The sequence below is a fragment of the Chrysemys picta genome, chromosome 20 (assembly GCF_011386835.1).
Source record: "Chrysemys picta bellii isolate R12L10 chromosome 20, ASM1138683v2, whole genome shotgun sequence".
NCBI classification, from domain to species: domain Eukaryota; kingdom Metazoa; phylum Chordata; order Testudines; family Emydidae; genus Chrysemys; species Chrysemys picta.
Genome location: NC_088810.1, coordinates 15,784,777 through 15,810,615, shown reverse-complemented (window position 1 = coordinate 15,810,615; position 25,839 = coordinate 15,784,777). Strand labels below are relative to the sequence as shown.

At 51.0% G+C, this 25,839-nt stretch overlaps 1 protein-coding gene and 1 long non-coding RNA gene across 7 annotated transcripts in view; one reads left to right on the top strand and one right to left on the bottom strand.

Moving 5' to 3' along the window:
* The window catches only part of TSTD1 (thiosulfate sulfurtransferase like domain containing 1), a 61,512-nt gene that overhangs the window by 4,501 nt on the left and 31,172 nt on the right, over positions 1–25,839 (top strand). For 2 of the 6 annotated variants that reach the window (XM_065574707.1, XM_065574706.1), the window contains exon 1: positions 20,662–20,865. In XM_065574707.1, the coding sequence (XP_065430779.1) occupies positions 20,808–20,865 (58 nt within the window). In that variant the 5' untranslated portion in view covers positions 20,662–20,807. Of the gene's footprint in view, positions 1–645; positions 767–1,587; positions 1,711–3,482; positions 3,646–4,266; positions 4,996–20,661; positions 20,866–25,839 lie in introns of those variants that run through there. The other 4 variants (XM_024107047.3, XM_065574709.1, XM_065574708.1 and 1 more) reach the window with 4 other exon arrangements.
* Positions 7,765–23,859, bottom strand: LOC135976909 (uncharacterized). Its single transcript, XR_010594169.1, has 2 exons — positions 23,579–23,859; positions 7,765–8,144 (listed from the first exon to the last, which is right to left on the bottom strand). It is a non-coding gene; the product is annotated as an uncharacterized LOC135976909 (long non-coding RNA).

Sequence of the window (25,839 nt, the reverse complement as noted above, 5' to 3'; positions counted from 1 at the left end):
ACAGGCCCAGGGCCAGCTGCAGGGAAAATTCACTTCCACGCTCTGTATTCAGGTCTCTCTCTGTGTGTGTGCCCTTGAATACAGCCCACAGCAGTCAGAGGAGTTGCACCCAACTTTACAGTGTGTGAACGAGAGCAGAATTTGGCGCACCCCCCCACACACACACACACTCCCAGTGTCTTGCACAGCCTGAACCCTGCTCCAGCATGTCAGGAGCAAATGAATCCTGTGTCTGGAAAATCAATGGCTAAAGGAACAACCCGGCTCAGCCGTTGCCTTATAGGGGCCGGATTTTGCCTACGAGTGACTCCGACTAAAGACAAGGGGCCTGATTCTTGTCACTGGCCCAGCAAGGGCGCCTGCTCTGACTTCCAGCTCCCCCGGTTGTCATCTCTCTAGGGTGGAGACATGGGTCTCTCTCCTTGCTGGCTGGGGTCTCTCCAGGCTGCTGCAGCTCCCTGCCTTCCCTGTGTTGGGTTAGTCTGCCCAAGCAGGCCTGCTGGCTTTCCCCTCAGAGACTAATAACAGTGGAATTGCTACAATTATAAGTTACCGCATGGTTCTTCAGTGCTTAATTTGTAATGCAAGAGGTGCCGGGGCTCAAGCAATTAGATGCCAGAGCCTAAGCAATTTTTTTACTTTCAGAACTAATGCGGCAAGCCCGGAGATGCCGGGGCTATGAACAGCCAATGCCCACAGGTGCCGGGGCTCAGCCCTGGCACGAATTAGGCACTGCAGTTCTTCCTACCCGAGCCTATTGATTAAGGTAACAGCGTTGCAGAGAAAAAATGAAAAAACAATTTAAAAACCTACACGCCTGCTAATAAGCTTACCAGAGATCACCCCCTCCAATGTAGGCTCTGGTAGGAGCAGCCCTTCCCAGCCTTGCCCAGGGGTTTCCCTGCGGTGTCAAGTTCATCCCGCTCTCTGTTCAGAAGAGAACACTGAGAGTCACTCCTTTATCCAGTTGGGTTCTTTGAAGTGACCTTGAACAGGTAACCCGCCAGACAACAGGATCTCTGCTCCAAGTGCAGCTTCTAAAGGATAGATGGAGGTGGGCTCAGCATCCAAGTATTCCCTGGGAAATCCACTTCCCATGTATTGTCCCAAAACATCCCCTGAAGTTTCTAATATCGTCCAGAAATTGGATTAGTCAAGGCCATCCTCCCAGAGAAGTGCCGTACAATCCCATAATAGAACACAAACACTGGCATTGTCAATACCCTGGACTCCCAAAATACTTAAACTTCAGTCAGTCGGGTTTAACTTAATTCCAGATTTGCCCAAGAGATTGTCATATCTGTCACAATTCTGATTTACACAAAGGCCCTTTTATACGGCACTGGCCCTGGTGGTGTGAAGTGCAGTTTCTCACTGAGAGCCGTGTAAAGGGCCTCAGTGTAGCTAGGAATCATCTCACCTGGGAGGAGACTAGACCATGGGAGGGGCTGCAAGGGCTGATCTGCTGCAGACCCCCCCGACTCTAGGTCCCTGTGATGGGGGGAGCAGAGGGGTTTGCCCCTGGTTGCTGGGGGAGGATGCGAGGGGAGCGGAAGAAGTGACTGCTGGTTTCTGCTTTCCACAAAGGAAACGTCATTTCCCACAAGGACATGAAAGTGCTGGTCGACAGCGGGAAGGCTCGGATTATCGACGTGCGGTTGCCGGGGGAGGTGGCGAACGGCCATATCGACAACTCGGTCAATATTCCAGGTGAGGGGTTGCTGTGGGTGCCAGCAACCAGGGCTTCGATTGCACGTAGAGGGAGCGTCCCCCCCACTGCAGAGGGCAACATGTAGTGTCACAGACCAGGGCATGAGCGGTCAGGGCCAAAGGTCAAAGCTGGAGTCAGGGCCAAAGGTCAAAGCTGGAGACAGGAACTGAGCAGGACTGGAAACAAGGTGGGCACAGGAGTGATTGCAGCTGCGGGCAGAAGCATAGAGGAGTCAGCGACCTGCCGCTGAGTTTAAATGCAGATCCGTAGTCTCCTTGCAGCCAATGGAAGAGCCAATCAGGCGATTCTGCCACAGCCCAGCTGGGCTCATTAGCCTGCCTGAAGGCTGAGCCAGCCAGCCCCAGGTCAGCTGCAAGGACTCCAGGCCCATCGTTCCTGATACGTAGCACTAGAGCCCTGGAGAAAGTGGAATTAGTAACTCAGCAGGGGGCGCTCTTTCTTCCCTGCTCTCCAGTGTGCTGGGGAAGTGATGCGAGACCAAAGCTGGATCAATGAAGACACTACGTGTGCACAAGCAGATGGGTGTGTAGAGGGCTTTCCCTTCACCCCCTCCCCTGGTTCTTGTCACGCAGACAGAAAGCAGAAGACCAGAAGTCTGAAGTGCAGGCAATGCGATGTTTATTGGGGTTGGTTTTCAGGCAGCATGTCAATAACTTTGACACTGCAGAGCCTTGTTCCCCAGTGTTCCGTTCTCTCCCCACTTTAGCAGGCAGAATTATACCTGCAATGCACGCTTGGGATCCCCCCCCCCTTACAATTGATGGTGATGTTCCATTTTGGGGGTCATGAGTCTGGGGTTTTGTCCAACCTCTTTTGGATCCCATGGGAGGGGTAAGGAGTGAGGTTGTGCTATGGTCAGGGACCGGCCCTTTTTTTTTTTTTCCTGCCGTTTAGTGTTTTATATCTTCCCCTCAATCCCCTCCTGCCCTTCCCAACGGGTTCTTTGACCTTCCCTTAAGATAGAGGTTGAGGCAGTGTTAACATGTGCACTCCTATAGTATACTTTCATTATACCCAGTAACACTTTAATTGTTCTTAACTGTTCCCATTATACTAACAAACGTATCTGGCTAGGCAGAAGCAACATGCACAGTGTCTGTCCTTTGTTTACACATATTAGTACGAATATAAATGTATCAAAAATTAAATGAGCAAACAAGACCTAAAATTCTATCTCAGGCAAAAATACAGGCCTGAATTCTGCATTATTATTATCACTCCTAACAGGGTGTAACCCTGGCCAAATTCCAGCTCGGGGAATTGTCTCTTCTTCCTTAAACTACCTTGGTGGTTTTAAATGCATGCAGGCTTCTACTTCACTTCCTGTCCTAAATGGATGTGAAGAGTTTCTGTGTCTCACTCATTTGCTGTGTTTCACCACAGAGGGTGCTGCATTTCAGGAGTGGGAAAAGTGGTAGCTTGTGTCCCTTTGTAAAGCACGTGGGACTTGCATGCATAAACATAAGAGCATCATCGCCTGTATTTATGGAGCAGTGTAGCAATCGCCCACAATCATCATCATCAGGGTTTAGCTCCACAACTTCTGCATCAAGATAGAGACCTTTACCATTTGAGCTAAAGGAGTAACTCCATTAGCTAGTAGCAGCAGTAGGCTTCTATCCTCTAGTGGACCAGCTAGTGTCACATCCCCAGTGTCACATCCCCACCTAGTGCGGATGTGACACACCTTTCCCCAGGGTGATACACGAGCACTGCTGATCGCGATCATCTCTCTCTTTCCCACACCCAGTGACAGAAGTCGAGGAAGCCCTGAAGATGGACCCTGAGACTTTTAAGATGAAGTATGGCATGGACAAGCCACGGATGGATGACGACAACTTGATCTTCCACTGTCAGATGAGCAGGAGAGGGGCTCAAGCCACAGAGATCGCCATGACCCTCGGCTATGCCAAGTGAGCCTGCCCCTCTCCCCCCCGGGCTCTTGTACCATGGGGCACCAGACCCTCAGGGAGATTGTGAATGTACCACAGGCTCTGTGGGTTTGGAGGCAAGGGCTGTAGGTGCTTAAAATGCCCTGGGTCTTATGGACTCCAGCCCTTCTGAGTGCCCCCCTAAGCTCTCACGTATAGGGTTATTAATGGAGAAATCATTGAGTCTGGTGGAGAAGGAGAGGGCTCAGATATCCCTCAGCACCGATCTTGCTTATACTGGTGTATTCTGAAGTAAACCCACTGGAGGGGATGGTGATCCTCCACATTCTCACCAGGGCCACAGAGACAAAGTCGTGGTTAGCTACTGAGAGAGAGGACAGAGTAATTCCTAGCTAACCCCATAGGGGATGTTCCCACAGCTACCTTGGTTCCTCAGGGACCTTCAAATTCATCCGTATGACCCTGTGCTGGGGGCAGATTATTTCTCAAAGTTCTGGGCATAGCTCCTGCTCTGATGTTCTGGTCCCACTTGGGTTTCTGGCCCCTCGGCAGTCACAGCTGGGTTGGGTCTGTCTCTTCCACTTCAGAGGCAGTCCCTCCCATCTCTCATTCTGACTCACATGTCACTTCCTGTCTCTGCAGGGCCCGTAACTACGCAGGCGGCTACAAGGAATGGTCTGAGAAGGAGGGGAAGTGAAGTGGGAACGACTCCGCGAGGGCTGGTGTCTGTTCCTCCACGCCCAGCAGCTGGCTTTGCCCTGAGGACTCTTCCTTCGCTTCCTTGCTGCAACGTCGTCCCATTGCTGCTGACGCCCGGTGCTGGGATGGAAACGCTCTGGGCCCTGGGGGGCTCTTGGCTAACGCACCTGTCTGAGAAGCTACCACTCTACTTTCTGCCTCACCTTCCAGCCCAGTGTCTCACCTGCTCCAAATGTAGTCACTCCCCCTGCCCCCGACAGCAGCTGGGGGGTTCAGGCATTTTATTCGGGGTGGGGAGATATCTGCACCCCCCCATTCACTCCATCTCCCCCACCTCCCCTGGGAATCTGAGACCCCATCCATTTGCTCTGCAGCTCTCAAGGAGGTAGATTTGATGGTCATTTTGCTACCCCACCTCATTCTCCAGCTGAGTCTGCCGCTTCCAGCTGTAGCCTACTATTTCTATAACATACTGGGTGCCCCTCAGCCACCTCTGCATGGGGGATTTTCTCTGCAGCCACTCCCGGAAAAGAGAGCTCTCTAGCATTTCCTCCGATGTACTACAGGGCGTACTGATAAGGGGTGGGACGTCTGTGATGGCAGCAAGGCAATAGTGGAATTTGCTCAGGGTCAGCCAGGTTTCATATTATACTAAACAAGTCTTTGTACAGATCGGTGTTTCTCAGCCTCTTCACTGGGTGAGCCCTTATTCACATTAAAAAAATTGCACAACCTCCCCACTAACAATAAAAAATGTCTCATTTCTGACCATGCTTAGGGCTGGTCTGCATGCAGAACTTGCATCGGCAAAACTAGGTCTCTTGGGGGGGTGGCATGTGCTGTGTGAAACATCCACTGTGCCGCCCCCCCCCCCCCTCCAGAGATGTAGCTATGCCAACCTAAGCCCAGTGCAGACAGAGCTAGACGGATGGAAGAATTCTTCTGTTGACCGAGCTACCGCCTCTCGGGGAGGTGGATTATCTCCAGTGTCGAGAGAACCCCTCCCAGCGCTGTAGTGAGTATTCACACTGAAGTGCTGCTGCTGCAGGGTTTTAAGCATAGACCTACCCTTAGCATATAGAATTGATGTGTGGGAGAATGGAGAATACTTGATCTTGAAGGGTCAGGGGGTGTGGGGATGGGGGAGCGAGACTTTTCTTTGGTTTAGACTGTAATAACATTTTCAACGCCTCACAACCCCACTGCTGGCCTTTCCTGACCTCCTGAGACAGTTGTGACCCACCCATGTTATAGTGGCAGGGGTGTGACATCTCCTCCCCAGCAACATAGTGATGTTGACAGAAACCCTGGTGTAAATGCAGCTACATCCTGCCTGGAGGTGGCCTTTCTACACCCTAGCCTGCTCTACACTAGAAAGTGAGGTTGATGTAAGCCACCGTGCACCAACCTAGCTGTGTGTGGCTAGGCTCAAATTGTCTCCTGCTGACATGAAGTGCCCCATTAAGGCAATATGGGAAAACCACCTCCCCTACTGTCATTGCACCCTGGTCGACCTACAGCGGTCAACCCAGTAGGAGAGCTGACCCTTACAATCCTCCAGCAGCTGTCCCACAATGCCCAACAATGGCTGCTCTGGTCACAATTGTGAACTCCGTGACCCAGCCCACAGAGACTGAAAGCAACTCTTCCCCTTCCCCCCCTTTAAAACCCCCCACATATTTTTGAAATGCCTTTTCCTGATTGCTCGGCGCCCTCCCCGCCGGAGGGGGGAGGGCGGGGCTGCGGGAGGCTTTTTTGCCTGGGGCGGCAAAAAAGCCAGAGCCGGCCCTGCTCAGGCCACCATAAATACCTCAGAGGAGCCTGAGCCAGACCCCCGCTGTGGGAGGAAGAGGGGGAGACCCAGTGGCAGGGCAGCTTTGCTGTGAGCCAGCACCTGTTTGAGATGCTGCCACAGTCTAGTCAGTCGCACCAGGCAAGCATGCACAAGCCTGCTGAAGGGGAAGAACCTTGCGTAAGTGCGTGCATGCATTTTTCCTGGCAATGTTTCAACACACAGGTATCAACTTTTCATCATTTTATTTGTATGAGAAGAGGAAGAGGTACACCACACAGAGAGAGTTGGCATCAGCTTTTCCTTCTGCTGGGTTAGGAGAGGCAGGGGAGGGGTTGTTTATGTACACAGGGATGTCCCATGTAGCCTCTTGAGAGATCTTGAAACTCCCGAAGGTACTCTGTGATCCTCTCCCACAGGTTTCTAGGGTAGCAGCCTTATTTCTTCCTCTGCAGTAGAACACTTTCCCATGCCACTCGGCCATGAATTCAGCTGGCACCATTGCACCAAACAGGCTAGTGACACACAAACCCCGGCAGTTTTGGGACACCAGCAGCAGCTGTGCTCTGCGCCTTTGTTACCCTCGTGAGCGAGCTAGCAGCTAAAATCACCACTGCCTGTGGAAAACACTGCCAAGTTTCAGTGCAGAAATAGGGTCCAAAATGTTATTGTTTCATACAGCCAAAAATCTTACTGCCCTCTTCTTTTTCCCTGCAGCCCGGCCCCTGGCAGGCTGTACTCGCCATGGCAGGGACTGGAGCGAGGCACTCCAAAGCTAATCATCACAATCATTACAGTCAGCGTTATGTCTTATTGCAACATTTTATGGGAATAAGGGAGGGGCGTTTTGAAACTTGCACTTTCTGCTGTGATTGTAACTACTGTAGTAAAAAGAGAGCCTGAAGCATGGGCCTGGTGCAAGTCCTGGGGCCTCAACCAAAATCAGCAAAAATTACGCTATGAGCAAAAGTCAGGCCCTGTCAACAGGGCCGGCTCCAGGGTTTTGGCCGCCCCAAGCAGCCAAAACAACAACAAAAAAAGCCGCGATCGCGATCTGCGGCGGCAATTCGGCGGGAGGTCTTTCACTCCCAGGCGGAGTGAGGGACCGTCCGCCGAATTGCCGCCGAATACCTGGACGTGCTGCCCCTCTCCGGAGCGGCCGCCCCAAGCACCTGCTTGAGAAGCTGGTGCCTGGAGCCGGCCCTGCTTGTCAAAAGCAGACGTTTGCCTCCAAATCAGCATCCAGTGCATGAACTCAGCACTGGTATTGCTACTATTGCTAAACCACACTGAATATGTAACCAGCTTCCAGCACAAGAACAACCCCGCCTGGCACATAAGCTGGTTTGACAGAAGGAATAAAAAGGGATGTTTTGTCTGAAACCTCAGGGGAAAGGTAAAAGGGGAGGTAACAAACACGTCATAAAACACGTAAGTTGTTTATCCCAGATGGATGGTCTCAGTCTATAAATGTTGAGATGCCTCGCTTTAACCCTTCATGTGGCCTAGGGGGCAGTGGAAAGTCCCACCACTCACTAAGCCGGTCCTTTGTCACAAGCATACATATATTAGTGTCCCTGTAGTGGCTATGGGGTGCTAGTACCGTGCTTTCTTGGCAATATACCTGAAGGAACGAAATGGACACCGTGTAGAATCAAGCACGTGGGTTTATTACGCACAGCGTTGGTGGAGTGTCACTTTGCTTATTAGGCTCAGAGACACTGCCAAGCTATTGATTACAATTGATTATATGGAATATTCATGGGCGGAGGGAAGTGACGGGGTGGGAGGTCCCGAGCCCCTAGAAAGGCCTAGCAGCAAGACAAGATAAGCACAGTAAGCCAATAGATTAAAGATTACATAATGTCTCCGCCCATGGTTTCAGGTTAACATGTAACATACTGTTTGTACACAGGTGTTTTCCTTTAAACAAGGTATAAAGTGTATAATTATAAAATATATATGTTGAATTCTGATTTGGGGTCCACAGGAATGAGGTAGCTCCTCTAATTGTCCAACAGGTACGTTTCTGGGGGTTAAAGCAAAAAGACATTGAAAAGTATATGACAATAGAAATTGTTTTTCAGGTTGCCCATTGTGTTTAAAGGCAGACACTGGAATCTGGGAGGGAGGGGGTCATATCTCATACTGACATGCTTGAACCTCTCCATGAAATCAAGGTTGGTACGTGGGGACGGTATTGGCTACCTTTTCCTGCAGTAGGAGTGGACATAGAGGCCCCCTTCAATATTTTGGTATGTCTGTAGTTTCTGATGAGGGTGCCAATTACTGCTCCCCATCTGGCGTTTTGCTTATGCTTATCTTAGTAAAAAAACAAGGTTGTCTCTTCTTTGTTCAGCTTCTGTTAGCCAATATTGTTCACTGTTTGCTAGGCCCCTAGGCCTCTTGACCAAACTTTGGACTTTGGGCCTGTAAAAAGTTGCTCACAGAGCCTGTGTCAGGGTTTTACATACACAGCACATGGATTTTGGCCCTTCAATACCTGGCCGAGTGCCTTCACCACTAAACCGAGTCTGTGGTCTTTCTGGGCAGTTCGCTCGAGGTTGGCTGGGCTGGCTACCTGGCCAGAGCCGTGACAGCACAGAGAGAGGACACACGTGAGCCAACAACTGACAATAACTACAATGGTACCTCTGTCTGTTTTATCTGTAGCTGCTGCTGTTGCAGCCTTGAGGGGTGTCCCCTTCACACCCGCAGCATGCCAGAGCCTGATGCAGAGGAGAAAAAAAGAGGACTAGGGAGAACATGCTGAGCTAGTCCTGCATCGGACCATGAACAAAGGGCCTCATGGGAGCGGGATAGAAAGGACAGGAGAAAATGGAGAAAGAGGCATGAATCCCAGCAGGAGAGGCAGCTGCACCAGGATAGAATGGGGCATCTCAGGGCCGCAAACACAAATGCTGTGGTCTCTAGCTGACCTACAAGTGCAGCAGTCACAGGTTCACCTTCCTTTGCAGTCCATGGAGAACTCCATGGTGGCAGCTGACCTACAAGTGCAGCAGTCACAGGTTCACCTCCCTTTGCAGTCCATGGAGAACTCCATGGTGGCAGCTCCTTGCACCTGCCCCCTCCCAACTATCCAATTTTCACCAGGGCCACATCCCTACCCCTGCCGCTCCAGGCCAGCGCACAGGAAGGACAACCACAGCTTCACATACGCCAGCCGTGCCTCTCATAGGTTTGTGTATGTGTAGCCAAAATGGACTTCAGTTGTGCTCTGAAATGGACAGAATTGTTTGCTGCCTTTCTAAATTTCAAGTTCCGTTTGGTTAATTTATGTTAGGAGTTTGTATTGTACCTTAGAACCTCAGAGTTACAAACACCTTGAGAAGGGAGGTTGTTCGTAACTCTGAAATATTCATATCTGAACAAAACGTCATGGCGTTATGACCTGCATTATTATGTGATCCCACCAATCAGGGCTTGTTTCTTGCGCCCAGAAGCGGTTCCACCATTGCAGCTGTGCCATAAATGCCACCAACAACCTTGAAATGTTTTTCGCTATGTCCCTCAACAAACTGTCTTTGAAGAAACTCTTCAGTTCTTCCTGCAGCTCCGATAGTACCAGAGGATTGTGTGTCCTGTATTTGCAACGTTCATGAGACTAGTACATAGCTGTGCAGGCTCCATGCTTCCCCAAAGAGATGGCGGACACAAAACAGTGTGGGCTGGTTCGTGGGATTTAAAAAACCCCCACAACAATTATGGGATAAGGAGGGCATTATGGGATGGAGGAAGGTGCATGCTGGGAACTTGAACCCTAGTTCCCAGAGATCCCTGGGTGAGTTATTTCTATCCTACAACATGTAGTGAAATCTTCCCAGAAGACGTTGCGCCAGATGGTGGCGTGTGGCCTACTGGGATATCTACCCGTGGTGCACCACACTGTGCATGGACACAAGCACTAGTGGTGAGTACGCTGAGCACCGACGGAAGCAGGCAAGTATGTGTATGCCCAAATGATATACTAATGGCAGCGGCTATCCAACAATGTAACTTGCATTGACCAAAGTTTGTAATGTAGACATGACCCTACAGAAAATGCCTAGTGTAGGCTGTGTCTACGTTAGCAGACAATGCTGGCATAACTATGCTGGTATAGCCTCCATACTGTAGACATACTCTAAGGCCTTGTCTACGCTACACATTTTTGTTGACAAGAGTCAGCTTTTGTCAACAAAACAGTGGAAGTGAACATACTGAAATGCTCCTCCCGCCAATGTAATTCCCCTGCTATGCCGACATAATAAACCCACTGCAACGAGAGACATAGAGCTTATGTCGGTGTAGTCAGGTGATGCCTAAGGCCTGGTCCATACTTAAAAATTAAAATCAACCTAGCTATGTTGCTCAGGGCTTTGAAAAATGTCACCCCCTGACCACTGAGTTAGACGTGTAGCTGTGGCTATGTCGACAAAAGAATACTTGTCTCTTGGAGAGATGGATTAACTATGTCGATGGAAAAACCCCTTCTGTCAACGGAGGAAGTGTCTTCACTACAGAAACACAGCTGTGGCGCTGTAGTGTGGACACAGCCTGCTATAGACCCTATGCCAACATAGCCCCCTAGTGTAGATGCAGCATATGTGGACAGAAGGAGGAGTTTTGCCAGTGTAAGAACACCCCCAAATTTTATTGGTTTGTCCAACAGAAGCACGACTCTTCTGTCACATAGCTGTGGTTACACTGGGGGTTTTGTGGTCAGAGCTAGGTTGCTAAAGGGTATGTTTTTTCATATCCCTGACCAACATAGCTATGCTAGTATAAGTTATAAGTGTAGACTAAACCAAAGCTTTACACACCAGATCGTGGCTTTAACATTTTTCATTTATGGGGCAGAGTGGAGGCTCCAGCTTTGTCTACACTAGAAAATTACGTCGGTTAAGGGTGTGAAAAATCCACACCCCTGAGCGGCATTGTTAAGCCGACTTAGTCTCCATGTAAACAGCACTAGGTTGATAGAAGAATTCTTCCCTGCCTCTCGGGGAGGTGGATTCACTATGCTGACGGGAGAACCCCTCATGGCCCTGTTCTTGGCTGGAAACTTCAGGTGCTAATGATAATGTGTGGTTTTGCCACATACTTTGAGTGATCTTAGGTAAATTAACTAATCTGTCTGTGCCTCCTGTAAAATGGGGGTGATAGTAATAATTACCTACTCCTCAGGAGAGTTGTGAAGATCAGAGATCCATGGATACAAGTCTCTATCAAAGTGGAAAGCACTTCGAGGAGAGGAAATCGATCAGGAACAGTCAGCATGGATTCACCAAGGGCAAGTCATGCCTGACTAACCTGATTGCCTTCTATGAGGAGATAACTGGCTCTGTGGATGAGGGGAAAGCAGTGGATGTGTTATTCCTTAACTTTAGCAAAGCTTTTGATACATTCTTCCACAGTATTCTTGCCAGCAAGTTAAAGAAGTATGGGCTGGATGAATGGACTATAAGGTGGATAGAAAGCTGGCTAGATGGTTGGGTAGTGATCAATGGCTCCATGTCTAGTTGGCAGCCGGTATCAAGCGGAGTGCCCCAAGGGTCGGTCCTGGAGCTGGTTTTGTTCAATAGCTTCATTAATGATCTGGACTGAAGGATGGCGTGGAGTGCACCCTCAGCAAGTTTGCAGATGACACTAAACTGGGAGGAGTGGTACATACGCTGGAGGGTAGGGATAGGATACAGAGGGACCTAGATAAATTAGAGAATCGGGCCAAAAGAAATCTGATGAGGTTCAACAAGGACAAGTGCAGAGTCCTGCACTGAGGATGGAAGAATCCCATGCACTGCTACAAACTAGGGACCGAGTGGCTTGGCAGCAGTTCTCCAGAAAAGGACCGAGGGGTTACAGTGGACAAGAAGCTGGATCTGAGTCAACAGTGTGCCCTCGTTGCCAAGAAGGCTAACAGCATTTTGGGCTGTATAAATCGGAGGATTGCCAGCAGATTGAGGGACGAGATCATTCCCCTCTATTTGGCATTAGTGAGGCCTAATCTGGAGTACTGTGTCCAGTTTTGGGCCCCACACTACAAGAAGGATGTGGAAAAATTGGAAAGAGTCCAGCGGAGGGCAACAAAAATGATTAGGGGGCTGGAGCACATGACTTATGAGGAGAGGCTGAGGGAACTGGAATTGTTTAGTCTGCAGAAGAGAAGAATGAGGTGGGATTTGATAGCTACTTTCAATTACCTGAAAGGGGGTTCCAAAGAGGATGGATCTAGACTGTTCTTAGTGGTACCAGATGACAGAACAAGGAGCAATGGTCTCAAGTTGCAGTAGGGGAAGTTTAGGTTGGATATTAGGAAAAACTTTTTCACTAGGAGGGTGGTGAAGCACTGGAATGGGTTACCTAGGGAGGGGGTGGAATCTCCTTCCTTAGAGGTTTTTAAGGTCAGGCTTAACAAAGCCCTGGCTGGGATGATTTAGTTGGGGATTACGTCCTGCTTTGAGCAGGGGGTTGGGCTAGATGACCTCCTGAGGTCACTTCCAACCCTAATATTCTATGATTCTATTCAGAATTTTTTTTAACTTGTCTGTCTAGCAGTGACCATCAGAGGTCAGCAAACCCTCAAGGATCAATTTGCTGTACCTCCATAAGCCCCTTCGTTTTTAGTTCAAACCGATTTTTACTGAAAATTTCCCAGGTTTTAGAAAAAGTATTATTCATGTTTTTTCTGATTTTTCACTCTACTTTTGTATCATTCAAATAAATAAAAAATAGCTTGTTTTATTAGGAAAATACAATAAATTGCATGTTTCAGAGTAGCAGCCGTGTTAGTCTGTATCTGCAAAAAGAAGAACAGGAGTACTTGTGGCACCTTAGAGACTAACAAATTTATTAGACTAATAAATTTGTTAGTCTCTAAGGTGCCACAAGTACTCCTGTTCTTCTTTTTAATAAATTGCATGAGATACATGCATTATGATAGTATATTGGTCTGTATGTATATGCAAAGCTGCCTGTTGAGGTAAGGCTATGTATTAGTCTAGAAGAGGGATTCTCAAACTGGGGATCAGGACCCCTCAGGGGTCACAAGTTTATTACATGGGGGGGGAGGTGTCGCGAGCTGTCAGCCTCCACCCCAAACCCTGCTTTGCATCCAGTATTTAAAATGGTGTTAAATACATTAAAAAGTATTTTTAATTTACATGGGGGGTCGCACTCAGAGGCTTGCTATGTGAAAGGGGTCACCAGTACAAAAGTTTGAGAACCACTGATCTAGAAGATACACACAATAAACAAACAGGCACGCACGCAAGCTCTGAAGTGCGTGCACATCTGAATGTACTGATGAATCTCACGCCCACCATATACATATTTCAAGCCATTAGCAGATAACGGTTTAAAGATTTGACACACTAAAATGGGAAGAAAATGAAAATCTGTATGAGAATACATTTCAGAACACAAGGAAGTATTTGAAAGTTTAAAAAAAACAAAAACAGGAGAAAAGGATGAAGTTGAATGTATGTGCTGCAAATTGTGTGGCCCAATTATTAAATGTACAGTAAAAACTGTGTTATCCGGCCCTGTGCCCACCGGAAAGCCCTATAAACCGGCATTTCAAATTTTCATAGAAAGTCCGGTTTATACTCTGGTTGGTGCAGGGCCAGCAGGCTCCCTATCTGGCTCCGCATGGCTCCCCGGAAGCGGCCAACTGTCCCTGCTGCTCCGCCCGCAGGCGCCACCCCCGCAACTCCCATTGGCCAGGAACCGCGGCCAATGGGAGCTGCAGAGCCAACGTTCGAGCAGGGCCGGCTCTAGGTTTTTTGCCGCCCCAAGCAAAAAAAATGTTGCCTGCCCTCCATCCCAGCCCTGGGCTCCTTGCCGCACCCGCCGCCGCCCCACCCCTGGGCTCTCCCCCCCACCCGCACCCCCCTGCCGCCCCAGCCCATGGCTCTTCCCCCCACACATACCGCCCCAGCTCTGGGCTCTCCCCTACCCCCCCACCATTGCCCCCTCCAAACACCTCCTGCCGCCCCAGCCCTGGGCTCTCCCCCCCTCCCCCCGCACCTGCACCCTCCTTCCGCCGCAGCCCTGGGTCACTGGTAACTCGCTCCCAGGGCGGGTCATTCAGCAGGAATTTTAGGTGTGCACAGAACACAGACAGGATTGGTTCCTATATGGTTACAGAACTGCAGTAAAGTGGAACAGTTTTCAGCTTGTGTGATTGGATGTTATCTGGATGCATATTATAAGACTGTCCTACATAAATGAGGAAAAGTTGAGGTGCCTTTATTATTCTTTTGTTCCACTCTTTCTTTCTATGGGGAATTTGCCAATGCAATCACTGTCTTCCTTTTAAACAAACAAACAAACAAACAAACAAGGCAATGGCTGTTGAAAATAGCAATTCCAGTCCTAATAACCACTGGGAAGCATTGCTTGCTCAATTGTATCCTACTTTTTCTACAGCAAGTTACAGTGGATCAGTATATTTGATTTGGGAGAAATGAAGTAACAGCCGCCCAAACTGAGCTTGAGCACTCCTGAATTTTGAGTTGTTCAAATCTGGAAGGCAGGTGCTGGGGGGTGGGGGGGGGGGCGGTGGCTCCGCAGGGGAGCATGGCAGCATGTATGCAGCAGCATGTCTGGCACTGTGCAAAGCCAGACACGCTGGTCTGAGTGGCACGGTAAGGGGACTGGGGGGTTGGAGAAGGGGTAGGGAGTACTGGGGGGGCAGTCAAGGGACAGGGAGCACAGGGAATTGGATGGGGCGGAGGTTCGGGGGGGCAGTCAGGGGCAGGGAGAAGGGGGGGTTAGATGGGTCAGGGGTTTGGGGGGAGCAGTCAGGGGACAGACAGCAGGTGGATAGGCATAGGAGTCCCAGGGGTTCGTCAGGGGACAGGTAGGGGGTGAAGTCCTAGGGGGGAAATTGAGGGGGGGTCTCAGGAGGGGACAGTTGGGACAAGGAGAAGGGAGGCTTAGATGGGGGTGGGGTCCCAGGAGGGGGCAATCAGGGGACAAGGACCAGTGGGGCTTAGATAGGGGGTGGGGCCCTGGGGGGCAGTTGGGGCAGGGGTCCCGGAAGGGGGTGATCAGGGGACAGGGAGCAAGGGGGTTGAATGGGTTGGGGTTTCTGTGGGGGGCAGTCGGAGGGAGTGGATGGTGGCAGGGTGGGGCTACCCTCCCTCCCCGTGGAGTGTCCTATTTTTTGAATGTTAAAATATGGTATCCCTGCCCTTCCCAGTGCAGCTCTCCATTCACAGCAGGCTGCAGCATGAGGTCTCAGCTTCCTCACTCCCTCTCCCTCTTTCCTGTTGGTAGTGGCCAAGGGAATGCTGGGAAATGTAGTTCTTTCCCTGCTCCAGGGCTGGCTCTATAGGCAGGGAGCTAACCAAGGAACTACAGATCCCAAGGCCCCCTGTTGGTTCTCAGCTGCCAGGCTGGCTCCCTGCCGCCCCTGCAAATGGGCTGCCCCAAGCACGTGCTTGTTTTGCTGGTGCCTAGAGCCAACCCTGTGCTCGAGGTGGGCAGGGGCAGCGTGCAGACCTGCTTGCCGCATGTCCACCTAGGAGCAGCAGGGACAGGTTGCTGCTTGCAGGGAGCCGCCCAAGCTGATCGCCTCCAGATCCGGCACCCCAAAACCTCTCCCGCACCCCTAGCCCCCTCCCATATCCAAACTCCCTCCCTGAGCCCGCACCCCAACCCCGAGCCCTGTGCCCCCTCCCGCACCCAAACTCCCTCCCTCTTAGTTAACCAGTATTTTTCACATACCGGCACCCCCCATTCCCCCAACATGCTGGATAAAAATACTTTTACTGTAAATATTTATAGGCTAATAGTTCTAAGTCTACACCAGTGAACCGTTTATTCAAACGAAAAGTTTCATTTGGGGATTAGAAATATATTGTTTTCTTAAACTCAGAGGTGGCCTTGTGTTTTAGTTCTGCAGCAAACCAAATTGATGAATGGAATTCAAAGCATTAATCTACTGAATACTTCCCCCCTCCCGCCCTGTCTTTCAGACCACCAAAATAAACCCCGATATTTACCCAGAAAAATTATTAGAAGTTTTTTGCACTGAGTTTCACCTGGTTTTGTTGTTGTGGTAATAAACACTGATCAATTCCCAGGAAAAAATAAATAAAATAAAAATTGAAAATGAAGGCCCTATACATCCACCAGTGATAATAATGTCCACAGTACCTGGGAGGTGAGCCCCATTGTCCCCCTCACCACAAGTAATACTGTACCAATCAACAGACCTTGTAGGGACACACAGAGTAACAGAGAAGAAAAACATTTTTGCAAGCCCTGACTCCCTCCACCTTTCTCTGAATCAGGCTGACTGGAGCCAGCTAATGGAAACCAATGGGATAACACGAGGCATATGTAACATTAGTAGTACTACCTGAGGCAGGCAAGAGGTGTAATAATATTGTGTCATTGGGTGGGAAGATAGATCAGCACAGCTACATCACTCTGGGGTGTGGGTTCTCCTGCAAAGTTGAGGAAAACCCATTTTTGAATGGTGGGGGGAGGGATGGGAGGCCAGGAAAGGGCTTTTCCATTGTAAATAAAAATGATGGACTTATTTTTATGATGCTGCTTAATCAAAACCAGCTGAATTATAACGCCACAGCCTTTGGTAGCGAAGCTAAAAGGCGGTGGACAGAGGGAGCACAGAGAAAGAACGACAGGAATATGGAAAACGGAAGACGGGGATAGAGAGAGAAAGAGGGGAAGAGACATGCAAAATTGTACTGTTTTAACAAGGTGTAATGAAAACTATGTTTTGTTAACCCAGTGCATGAGGCTGAGTGGACACCCTTAAACCGATATAAATATTCCTCAGATCGATTTAGCTGCAGTCAATTAGACCTGGGGGTAACATTTTCAAAAGCACTTAAATGATTTAGGAGCCTAAGGCTGGGTCTAGGTCTACACTAAACAGTTTTGCCAGCATAGCTATGAGTGTGAAAAAAATTCACATCCCAATTGCTGTAGTCATGCTGGCCACCCATCCCACGTAGACCACTCTTGTCGTTTGGGAGCTTAACGATAGCAGCAAAAGAACTCCTCTTGTTGGTATACCCTGCAGATCCACTAGGGGACTTAGACTGCATAGCTCTCTGCTGGTACTGCATAGTCTCCAGATCGCCTAGTGTAGGGTTACCATATTTCAACAATCAAAAAAGAGGACGGGAGGAGCCCCGCCCTAGCCCCGCCCCTGTCCTGTCCTAGCCCCGCCCCTGCCCCTTCCACTCCCTCCCACTTCCTGCCCCCTCAGAACCCACAACCCTCCCCCCCACTCCTTGTCCCCTGATTGCCCCCCAGGACTCCACCCCCTCCCTAAGCCTCCCTGCCTCTTGTCCCCTGACTTCCCCACATCCTAACTGGCCCCCTAGGACCCTACCCCCTACCTGTCCCCTGACTGCCCCAACCCTTATCCACACCCCCACCCCCTGACAGCCCCCCCCCAGAACTCCTGACCCATCTAAACCCCTCTGCTCCCTGTCCCCTGACTGCCCCCTCCTGGGACCCCTGCTCCTAACTGCCCTCCAGAACCCCACCCCTACCTAAGCCTCCCTGTTTCTTATCCCCTAACTGCCCCTTCCTAAGACCCCTCTCCCTAACTGCCCCCCAGGACCCTACCCCCTACCTGTACCCTGACTGCCCAAAACCTTATCCACCCTCCCCCAGAAAGTCCGCCCCGAACTCCCCCCCACCACTCCTTGTCCCCTGACTGCCCCCTCCTGGGACCCCTGCTCCTAACTGCCCTCCAGAACCCCACCCCCTACCTAAGCCTCCCTGTTCCTTGTCCCCTAACTGCCCCCTCCTGAGACCCCCCCACCTGTACCCTGACTGCCCAAAACCTTACACCCCCAACCCCCAGACAGTCCCCCCAGAACTCCCAAACACCCCCCCCGCTCCTTGTCCCCTAACTGCCCCCTCCTGAGACCCCCCCCACCTGTACCCTGACTACCCAAAACCTTACACCCCCAACCCCCAGACAGTCCCCCCAGAACTCCCAAACACCCCCCCTGCTCCTTGTCCCCTAACTGCCCCCTCCTGAGACCCCCCACCTGTACTCTGCCCAAAACCTTACACCCCCAACCCCCAGACAGCCCCCCCCGAACTCCCTGACCCATTCAACCCTCCCCCCTGCTCCCTGTCTCTTGACTACCCCCCCCCCACCTCCCTGCCACTTCTCTGGCCCCCGGCCCCCTTACTGTGCTGCAGAGCCGCGTGCTCAGCAGGCTCGGAGCTCCAGGCGAACGGCCGGTGATCTGTGAGTGCAGGGAGGGAGGGAGGGAGAGGAGGGGAGTGGTGTTAAGTTTCAGGAGAGAGGAGGGGGACGTGCAGAAGGGCTCTGGCTCTGGCTGTTGGAGCACCGGCTGCTTTGTAAGCAGCGCGCACGCTCTGCATGGGAGGGGGGAGGAGGGGAAGTCCGGACATTGACAAATTCCCCCCGGACGCTATTTTTAACCCGAAAAAGCCGGACATGTCCGGGGGAATCCGGACGAATGGTAACCCTAGCCTAGTGCAGTGTTTTTCAAACTGCGGGTTACGGCGGCTCAGGTCAGCACTGCCGACCGGGCTGTTAAAAGTGCCGTCGGCGGTGCTGCCCAGCTAAGGTGTGCTAGTTCCTACCTCTTCTGACACCACCCTGTGCCCCAGAAGTGGCCAGCAGCAGGTCTGGCTCCTAGGTGGGTGGAGTGGGGGGGGCCACAGGGCTCCACACGCTGCCCCCATCCCAAGCACCGGCTCCGCACTCCCATTGGCTGGGAACCGGCCAATGGGCGCTGGGGGTGTGTGTGTCAGTGCTTGTGGGTGAGAGCCACGTGGAGCTGCTTGAGTGCCTCCGCCAAGGAGCCGGACCTGGTGCTGGCCGCTTCCGGGGCGCAGCGCAGTTCGCGGTGCCAGGAGAGGCAGGAAGCCTGCTTAGCACCCCCGCTGCGCTGCTGACCGGGAGCCGCCCGAGGTAAGCCCACGCCGCAACCCCATTCCCCAATCCCAGCCCTGAGCCCCCCCCACAAAACCCAGAACCCTTTCCTGCACCCCAAACCTCTCACCCAGGCCCCACCTGAGAGCTTGCACCCCCAGCTCAGAGCCCTCACTCCCTCCTGCACCCCAACCCCTTGCCCCAGCCCAGCGCCCCTTCCCACACCCTGAACCACTCATTCCTGGCCCCACCCCGCAGCCCTCACCCGTGCACCCCAATGCTCGGCCCCAGCCCTGAGCCTCTCCCACACCCCAAACCCCTCATCCCCAGCTCCTTTGTGTCATGGGCATTTTTCAAGAGGGGACTGAAATTATTAAAACGAGAGACAAATACCCCAAGGGACCCTCTCTCCCCTCCCCCACCCGTCCATCTCACTCCTTGCGCCTAAGAAAACAAAAGAAGCAGCCATTAGACTCTGCGGGAGGGGTCCTGACTTGGAGTTTGGTCAGTAATGCTGTTGGAAGCATGTGGTGAGAAACTTTGCTTTAAATCTAATATAGCTTGTTAAGTTAAGCACTTGAACGTATTTGATTATGGTTTTTCTTGTACCCATTTCTGATTGCAATGGTCTATATAGCATCTGTGCATATGACGTATTTCATATGTTACGTTACATGATGAGGGTTCAGCAGGATCAAAACGTTTCGAGGTCCCCGAATGGAATGTGTTCGGACTTTCCGTTCTGCGGATAACATTTCCCAAATGTCAGGATTCCGGAAATGCTGTTTCTCCTGCTCTCCTGGTGAACCTGTTGCTGCCACCTGGAACTTCAGAGAGGGCCAGAGCCTGAGGGGGGGGGAGCCTTTCCCCAGCACCCAGCCTCAGGCCGCCCTGTCACACTAAGACCAGGCGGCAGGGTGCAGCGCTGGGCCACAAGGGGCAGGGAGTGGGGCTGGGCGTAGGGTGGGAAGGGGGTAGGGTGACTAGATGTCCTGATTTTATAGGGACAGTCCTGATTTGGGGGGCTTTTTCTTAAATAGGTACCTATTACCCCCTACCCCTGTCCTGATTTTTCACACTTGCTATCTGGTCATCCTAGAAGGGGGGGGGGGGGACCATGGGGTGGGGAGTGAGCTGGGCTGGGCCACAGGGGTTGGGAGGAAGGCTGGCTTGGGTGATGCAGGAGGGAGAGACGGGTTCCTGGCCACAGGGGAGGTGTGTGGGGGGCTCAGCCTGGGTGCAGGGACTGGGGGGGTCGAGGGGGGGACCTTGGGCTGTGGGGAGGAGGCTGGGTGCAGGACACGGTGAGCTGGGCTGGGGGCAGGGCGGGGGGGGGCAGGTTTCTCCCAGCAGCCTCTCTGATTTGGGGGGGGCCTCAGTCCCTGGGTGCAGCCCCGCCCCCATCAGCGCCGAGCGGGGGTCGCGTTTTTTGGGCCAGTCGAGCAGAGTGGGGCCTCCGTCACCATGGCAACCTGAGAGTCCTGGCGGGGGGAGGGGAGGGCCTTGGGGCGGGGACTAAGTTCACGGGGGCGAGGTTAAGGGCCCCCACCGGTAGCCAATCAGGGCGGAGCTGTAGGTATGCTAGCCAGTCAGGTCACAGGGTTGACTATATTATTGGTTGACGACACCGTACCGGCATCCAATCAGCACTTGGGAACGGGGCGCACGCTGGGAGCCAATGGGGGTACAGGGAGCGGGGCCTCACCTGCGGGCGGTGAGCGGGGCCGGGTGGGGCTCAGTCAGGCAGCGGCATCTCGCAGAGCTCCGTGGGTAGCTGGGTGCGCGGCGATGGCTGGGCCCGGGGCGTGGGGCCGGCTCCACTTACTGCTCCTCAGCGTCAGCTCCTGTGAGTGCCGCGCCGGGGCGGGGGGGCTATGGTAGGAGGGGGGCTGAGCGGTCAGACCGAGAGGGGGAGGCTAGAGGAGGGGGGTAGGGGCAGTGAGGCGGGCGGGCGGGCGGAGGGGAGAGGAGGGGGTAGGGGCAGTGAGGCGGGCGGGGGGAGGGTAGAGGAGGACGGGGTAGAGGCCGTGAGGCGGGCGGGGGGAGGGTACAAGAAGGGGCCAGGGGCAGTGAGGCCGGGGCAGGAGGCAGTTCAGGAGCTTCACTTCATCCCGCTGGGTGTGTCTGCCTGGCATGATCCTGGTGGTGGTGGTACATGAAGCTGTGTCTGTCTCTCTCTGAGGTGTTGGGACCCCAGTACCCTGGGGCTGCCCATAGCTCCTTTGCTCCCGGGTCTCGCTCCTTGCTTCGCAGATCGTTCGCTTTGTTGCCGAGTCTCCTTTTCTCAGCTGAGTCCCCCACCCTGCATTGGTCCCTATTGGCTTTGGGGTTTGAGGATTGTGCTAAACATTTGGTGCTTTCAGGGTAGCAGCCGTGTTAGTCTGTATCCGCAAAAAGAACAGGAGTACTTGTGGCACCTTAGAGACTAACAAATTTATTAGAGCATAAGCTTTCGTGGGCTACAGCCCACTTCTTCGGATGCATATAGAATGGAACATATATTGAGGAGAGATATATATACACACATACAGAGAGCATGAACAGGTGGGAGTTGGTAAGACAACTAATGCTCTAATAAATTTGTTAGTCTCTAAGGTGCCACAAGTACTCCTGTTCTATTTGGTGCTTTGAGTTTGAACCTCTGTAAAGCCCTCCCCAGGGCCCTTCTGGGCAGATTAAAGGCCTGGGAGGGTGGAGGTGGATTTTAGCGATGCTTCATTCTGAATTTTTGCTTGGTCTGAATTGGGGGAAGAAGTTTCTTTCCTTGTGAGTTAAACACCGGTTGTAAAATGTTGATGATTCCTTATCAGATGCATGCAGGGGCCCGTGCAGCCATACTGATTGCAGGAGGCTGTTTCCACAGTGCTCACAGTTGGAGACCCAGTTAAGTCACAAATCATAGATGCTGCTAAACAAATCTCGTTTCCTGTATTAACAAGAATGCCTCAAACTCACCAAAATGGAAGCACTCTAGAAATCCAGTTTGGTTTTCACCATTGAGGTTATTCACTTCTTACAACTAATTTTCATTGTTTAAGTGCATTTTTTTGGATAGCCTGTCTGTCATTGTACCAGTGTTTTCAGGCACTTTGAATGCTTGGATTGCAAATATTGCTGGGAAACCTTTGTTTATTTAAAGCTGTTCCCTTTGTGCTGCTTTTATGATGTATAAGAGCAGCCCAAATGTTGTAAAGTTTCATTTGCTTTCTGTAACTTTACAATCAGGAATATTAAGTCTTGTGGTCCCTGTCCTTGCTGGAGGATGAGAGAACTGGAGTCTTTTCAACCCAAAAGGGTATATGAATCTTCTAGAAAGAGCTATTAACGCAAATCTATCAGGATTTGCTTTAAATAGGTGTTAACTAATTTTGAAAGCTCTCAAGCTATTAGAGGTGGGCCAGACAGAAAATTGGGGAGCTGTGCCCCCCCTCGCCGTGAGGCCCGACCTCCAGCCAGGTCTGAAACTGGAGCTGAGCAGTGTGGGGCACTGGCTGCTTGCAGCTGGCAGGAGCTGCCTGGGTGTGGGGACCTGACTCCAGGGCCAGCAGAATCCTCGGATAGCAGTGATTGTAGGAGGGGGGGGGGGGCAGGGTCTAGGCGCCCAGGCTGGAGTGAGTCAGTCCAGACCGCTGTGGAGAGCTCCAGCCCTTCACCTACCCTGTGGGCATCGTGTCCCAGCTAGTGGGGACACAGGCTGGGGGGCTAGTCTCAGGCCCCATGCTTGGCCTTAATTCGCCAATGCTGCTGGAGCTGGATGCCCGGCCAGCAGCCTCTGCTCTGCCTTCAGAGCTGGGTGACCGGAGAACGGCAGCTGGTGGGGTGGGGAGAGAGGGCTAAGGCAAATTTTGGGGTGGCTATAGGCCCTGCAAGGCTCCCCCCTCCCCCGAAGTGCTGCTCCTGGTCTAGGATGGAATTGGCAGAGAGGAATTGCAGCCAGGGATTGTAGATCATGTATTCAATGTGTCAAGGCTGGATCCCCACTTTGAACTTTAGGGTACAAATGTAGGGGCCTGCATGAAAACTTCTAAGCTTAACTACCAGCTTAGCTTTGGTTCCGCTGCCACCATTTCAATTTTTCCCTCCCTGGGAAGCCTTGAAAAACCTTCACCAATTCCCTGGTGAATATAGATCCAAACCCCTTGGATTTTAAAACAAGGAGAAATTAACCATTCCCCCTCCTTCCTCCCACCAACTTCTGGTGAATACAGTTCCAACCCCCCTGGGATCTACAACAGGGAGAAATTAACCATCCCCCCTCCTTCCTCCCACCAACTCCTGGTGAATCAAGATCCAAACCCCTTGGATCTTAAAACAAGGAAAAATCAATCAGGTTCTAAAAAGAAAGCTTTTTCTTAAAGAAAAAAAGGTAAAAATCATCTCTGTAAAATCAGTATGGAAATTAACCTTACAGGGTAATCAAACTTAAAGAGCTTAGAGGACTCCCCTCTAGTCTCAGGTTCAAAGTACAGCAAACAAAGATAAACACTCTAGTAAAAGGTACATTTACAAGTTGAGAAAACAAAGGAAAACTAGCATGCCTTGCCTGGCTATTTACTTACAAGTTTGAAATAGGAGAGACTTGTTTAGAAAGCTGTGGAGAACCTGGATTGATGTCTGGTCCCTCTCAGTCCCGAGAGCGAACACACTCCCAAACAAAGAACACAAACAAAAGCCTTCCCCCCCCAAGATTTGAAAGTATCTTGTCCCCTTATTGGTCCTTTAGGTCAGATGCCAGCCAGGTTACCTGAGCTTCTTAACCCTTTACAGGGAAAAGGATTTTGGAGTCTCTGGCCAGGAGGGATTTTATAGTACTGTACACAGGACAGCTGTTACCCTTCCCTTTATAGTTATGACACAATGAGATTAGAGATAAAAGGGGGAGAGGCAATGGTATGGTAATGGAGGGAGAAGGGTGGGTGTTTTAAGGCATGTTTGTATTGTGGGAGGAAAGAGCCAGAGAAGAGTAAGGGAGGGTATGAGACTGGGTGTGAGGCATGTGGGATGGAGTCAGTGAGGCAAGTGGAGGGTCTGGAGAAGGAAAGAAGATAAGAAACTTCTGTCTGTCTTCAGGGAGAAGGAGGAGAGGGTTGTGAGGTGGGAGGGGAAGGTAAAGAAAGGGCAAGCAGATGGGAGAGGGAAGGTCATGTCAGGGTTTTGTTTTTTCCTGGGAAGAAATTGATAAGATCCTGAAGCCGAGATGCAGGAGGAGAGGAAGGTTTGAGGATTGAGGGCTACACTGCTGTGGAAAAAAGTGTATTCTTAATTCAGGTTCACTAATTTGGGTTTAAATAATAAAGAAGACACAGTAACCTGTCCTTTAGCTTGGGTTACCAGTGCAAGTTCATCTTGCCCTATAGACTTTAACTCCAGATGCTAACACATGCTGTGTAGCTGTGTTTTCACTGCTATTTTATCCTAAGTTAGCTAACCTGAGTTAAGAATACACTTCTAGTTTGCAGTGTAGACATACCCAAAAGTGGTGAAAAGGCAGCTGGGATTGGAGGCATGGGATTAATTTAAGATGGAGTAGCAGAGTGGTTCATGTAGGAAGATGGTAGAACAGGAGAGAATGAATTTGTAGTGCATGCAATTAGCCTGGTCATAGCGGTTTTGCCAGGAACACACCACAATGCAAGAACAGGAGTGGAGGAAGCAGATGTTGGGGGTGAGCATGGGGGCAGGGGGAAGCTGGCAGGGTGGACCTTCAGATGGAAGGGGGTGAAAAATGTCAAGGGTGGATAAGTGAAGAATGGAGGGAATCAACAACCATTCCAGAGAAGAGGGATGAGACATCACCAAGTTAACGAACTGGAAGTCATGGAAAACAGTTTCCTTTCAATAGCTCTGTTTGATGTCAAAATCTGGTTAATTCTTTAGTGACTCAGTGAATTTGTTCAGCAAAAGCTCTAATCTCTCTCATGGGGGGGGGGGGAAGGGCAAAAATACAAAACCCATTATTAAAACACAAATCAATTCAGGCCTTTTTTGTGCATTGTTTCTTTACAATCCAACACATATTTTCCCCTTTTGCTGGTCACTTAAAAAACATTAAACCCTACCCATTTCCATTGAATTAGTACTCGGGAATACTAAGATCATTGTTACAACTAACCTAACGTCCCTTCTTCCTCCCTCCTGTCTGTTCACAAGTCAAATCTTTTGTCTTAGACTGTGAGCCTTCTGGGTAAGGGACTGTCTGATTTGTTTGTACCTTGCCTAGGACAATGGGGTCCTAATTCCTGATGGAGGTGCTTATAACAAATGCAGATTGCAGAAGGCTCCAGTCTGTCCACACAAAGAGATGTTTCTTTAAGTGGGTTAAAAAGCACTTAGTCATTTTTCCTGTTTTCCTATAAAATGTATTTACAGATTTAATCTCTAAAACATTAGTAATAAGGGCAATATGCTTGACTGTTAATGGTAGAGGTATCAGCACGGGTTGTCTCAATAGTGCAGACAGAGGGCGGGAGTTTCAAAAGGATGTAAGAACCTCTGGAGAAACTGGTCTAGACTAAGTCTTGATGGGATCCTGTTAGGACAGAGATCTTGCCTTTTGCTCCCTGAGCCTTTAAAATCCCCAGCGGGAGCATAACTCTTTCATAAACCTGAACTTCTCATCTGTGGGGGATGTAGTGACACAGTGATTGCTGACCCAGATGTTGGAGGGGAAATCTCCTTTGGAAGTGCAAAGATTTCAGTAATTAGTCTCATGCAGGGTGGAAGGATAGCTTATTGGATAAGGCACTGAACTAGGAATCAGGAGACTTGGGTCAGTTTCTTACTCTGCCACAGGCTTCTGGTGTGACCTTGGCAAATCACT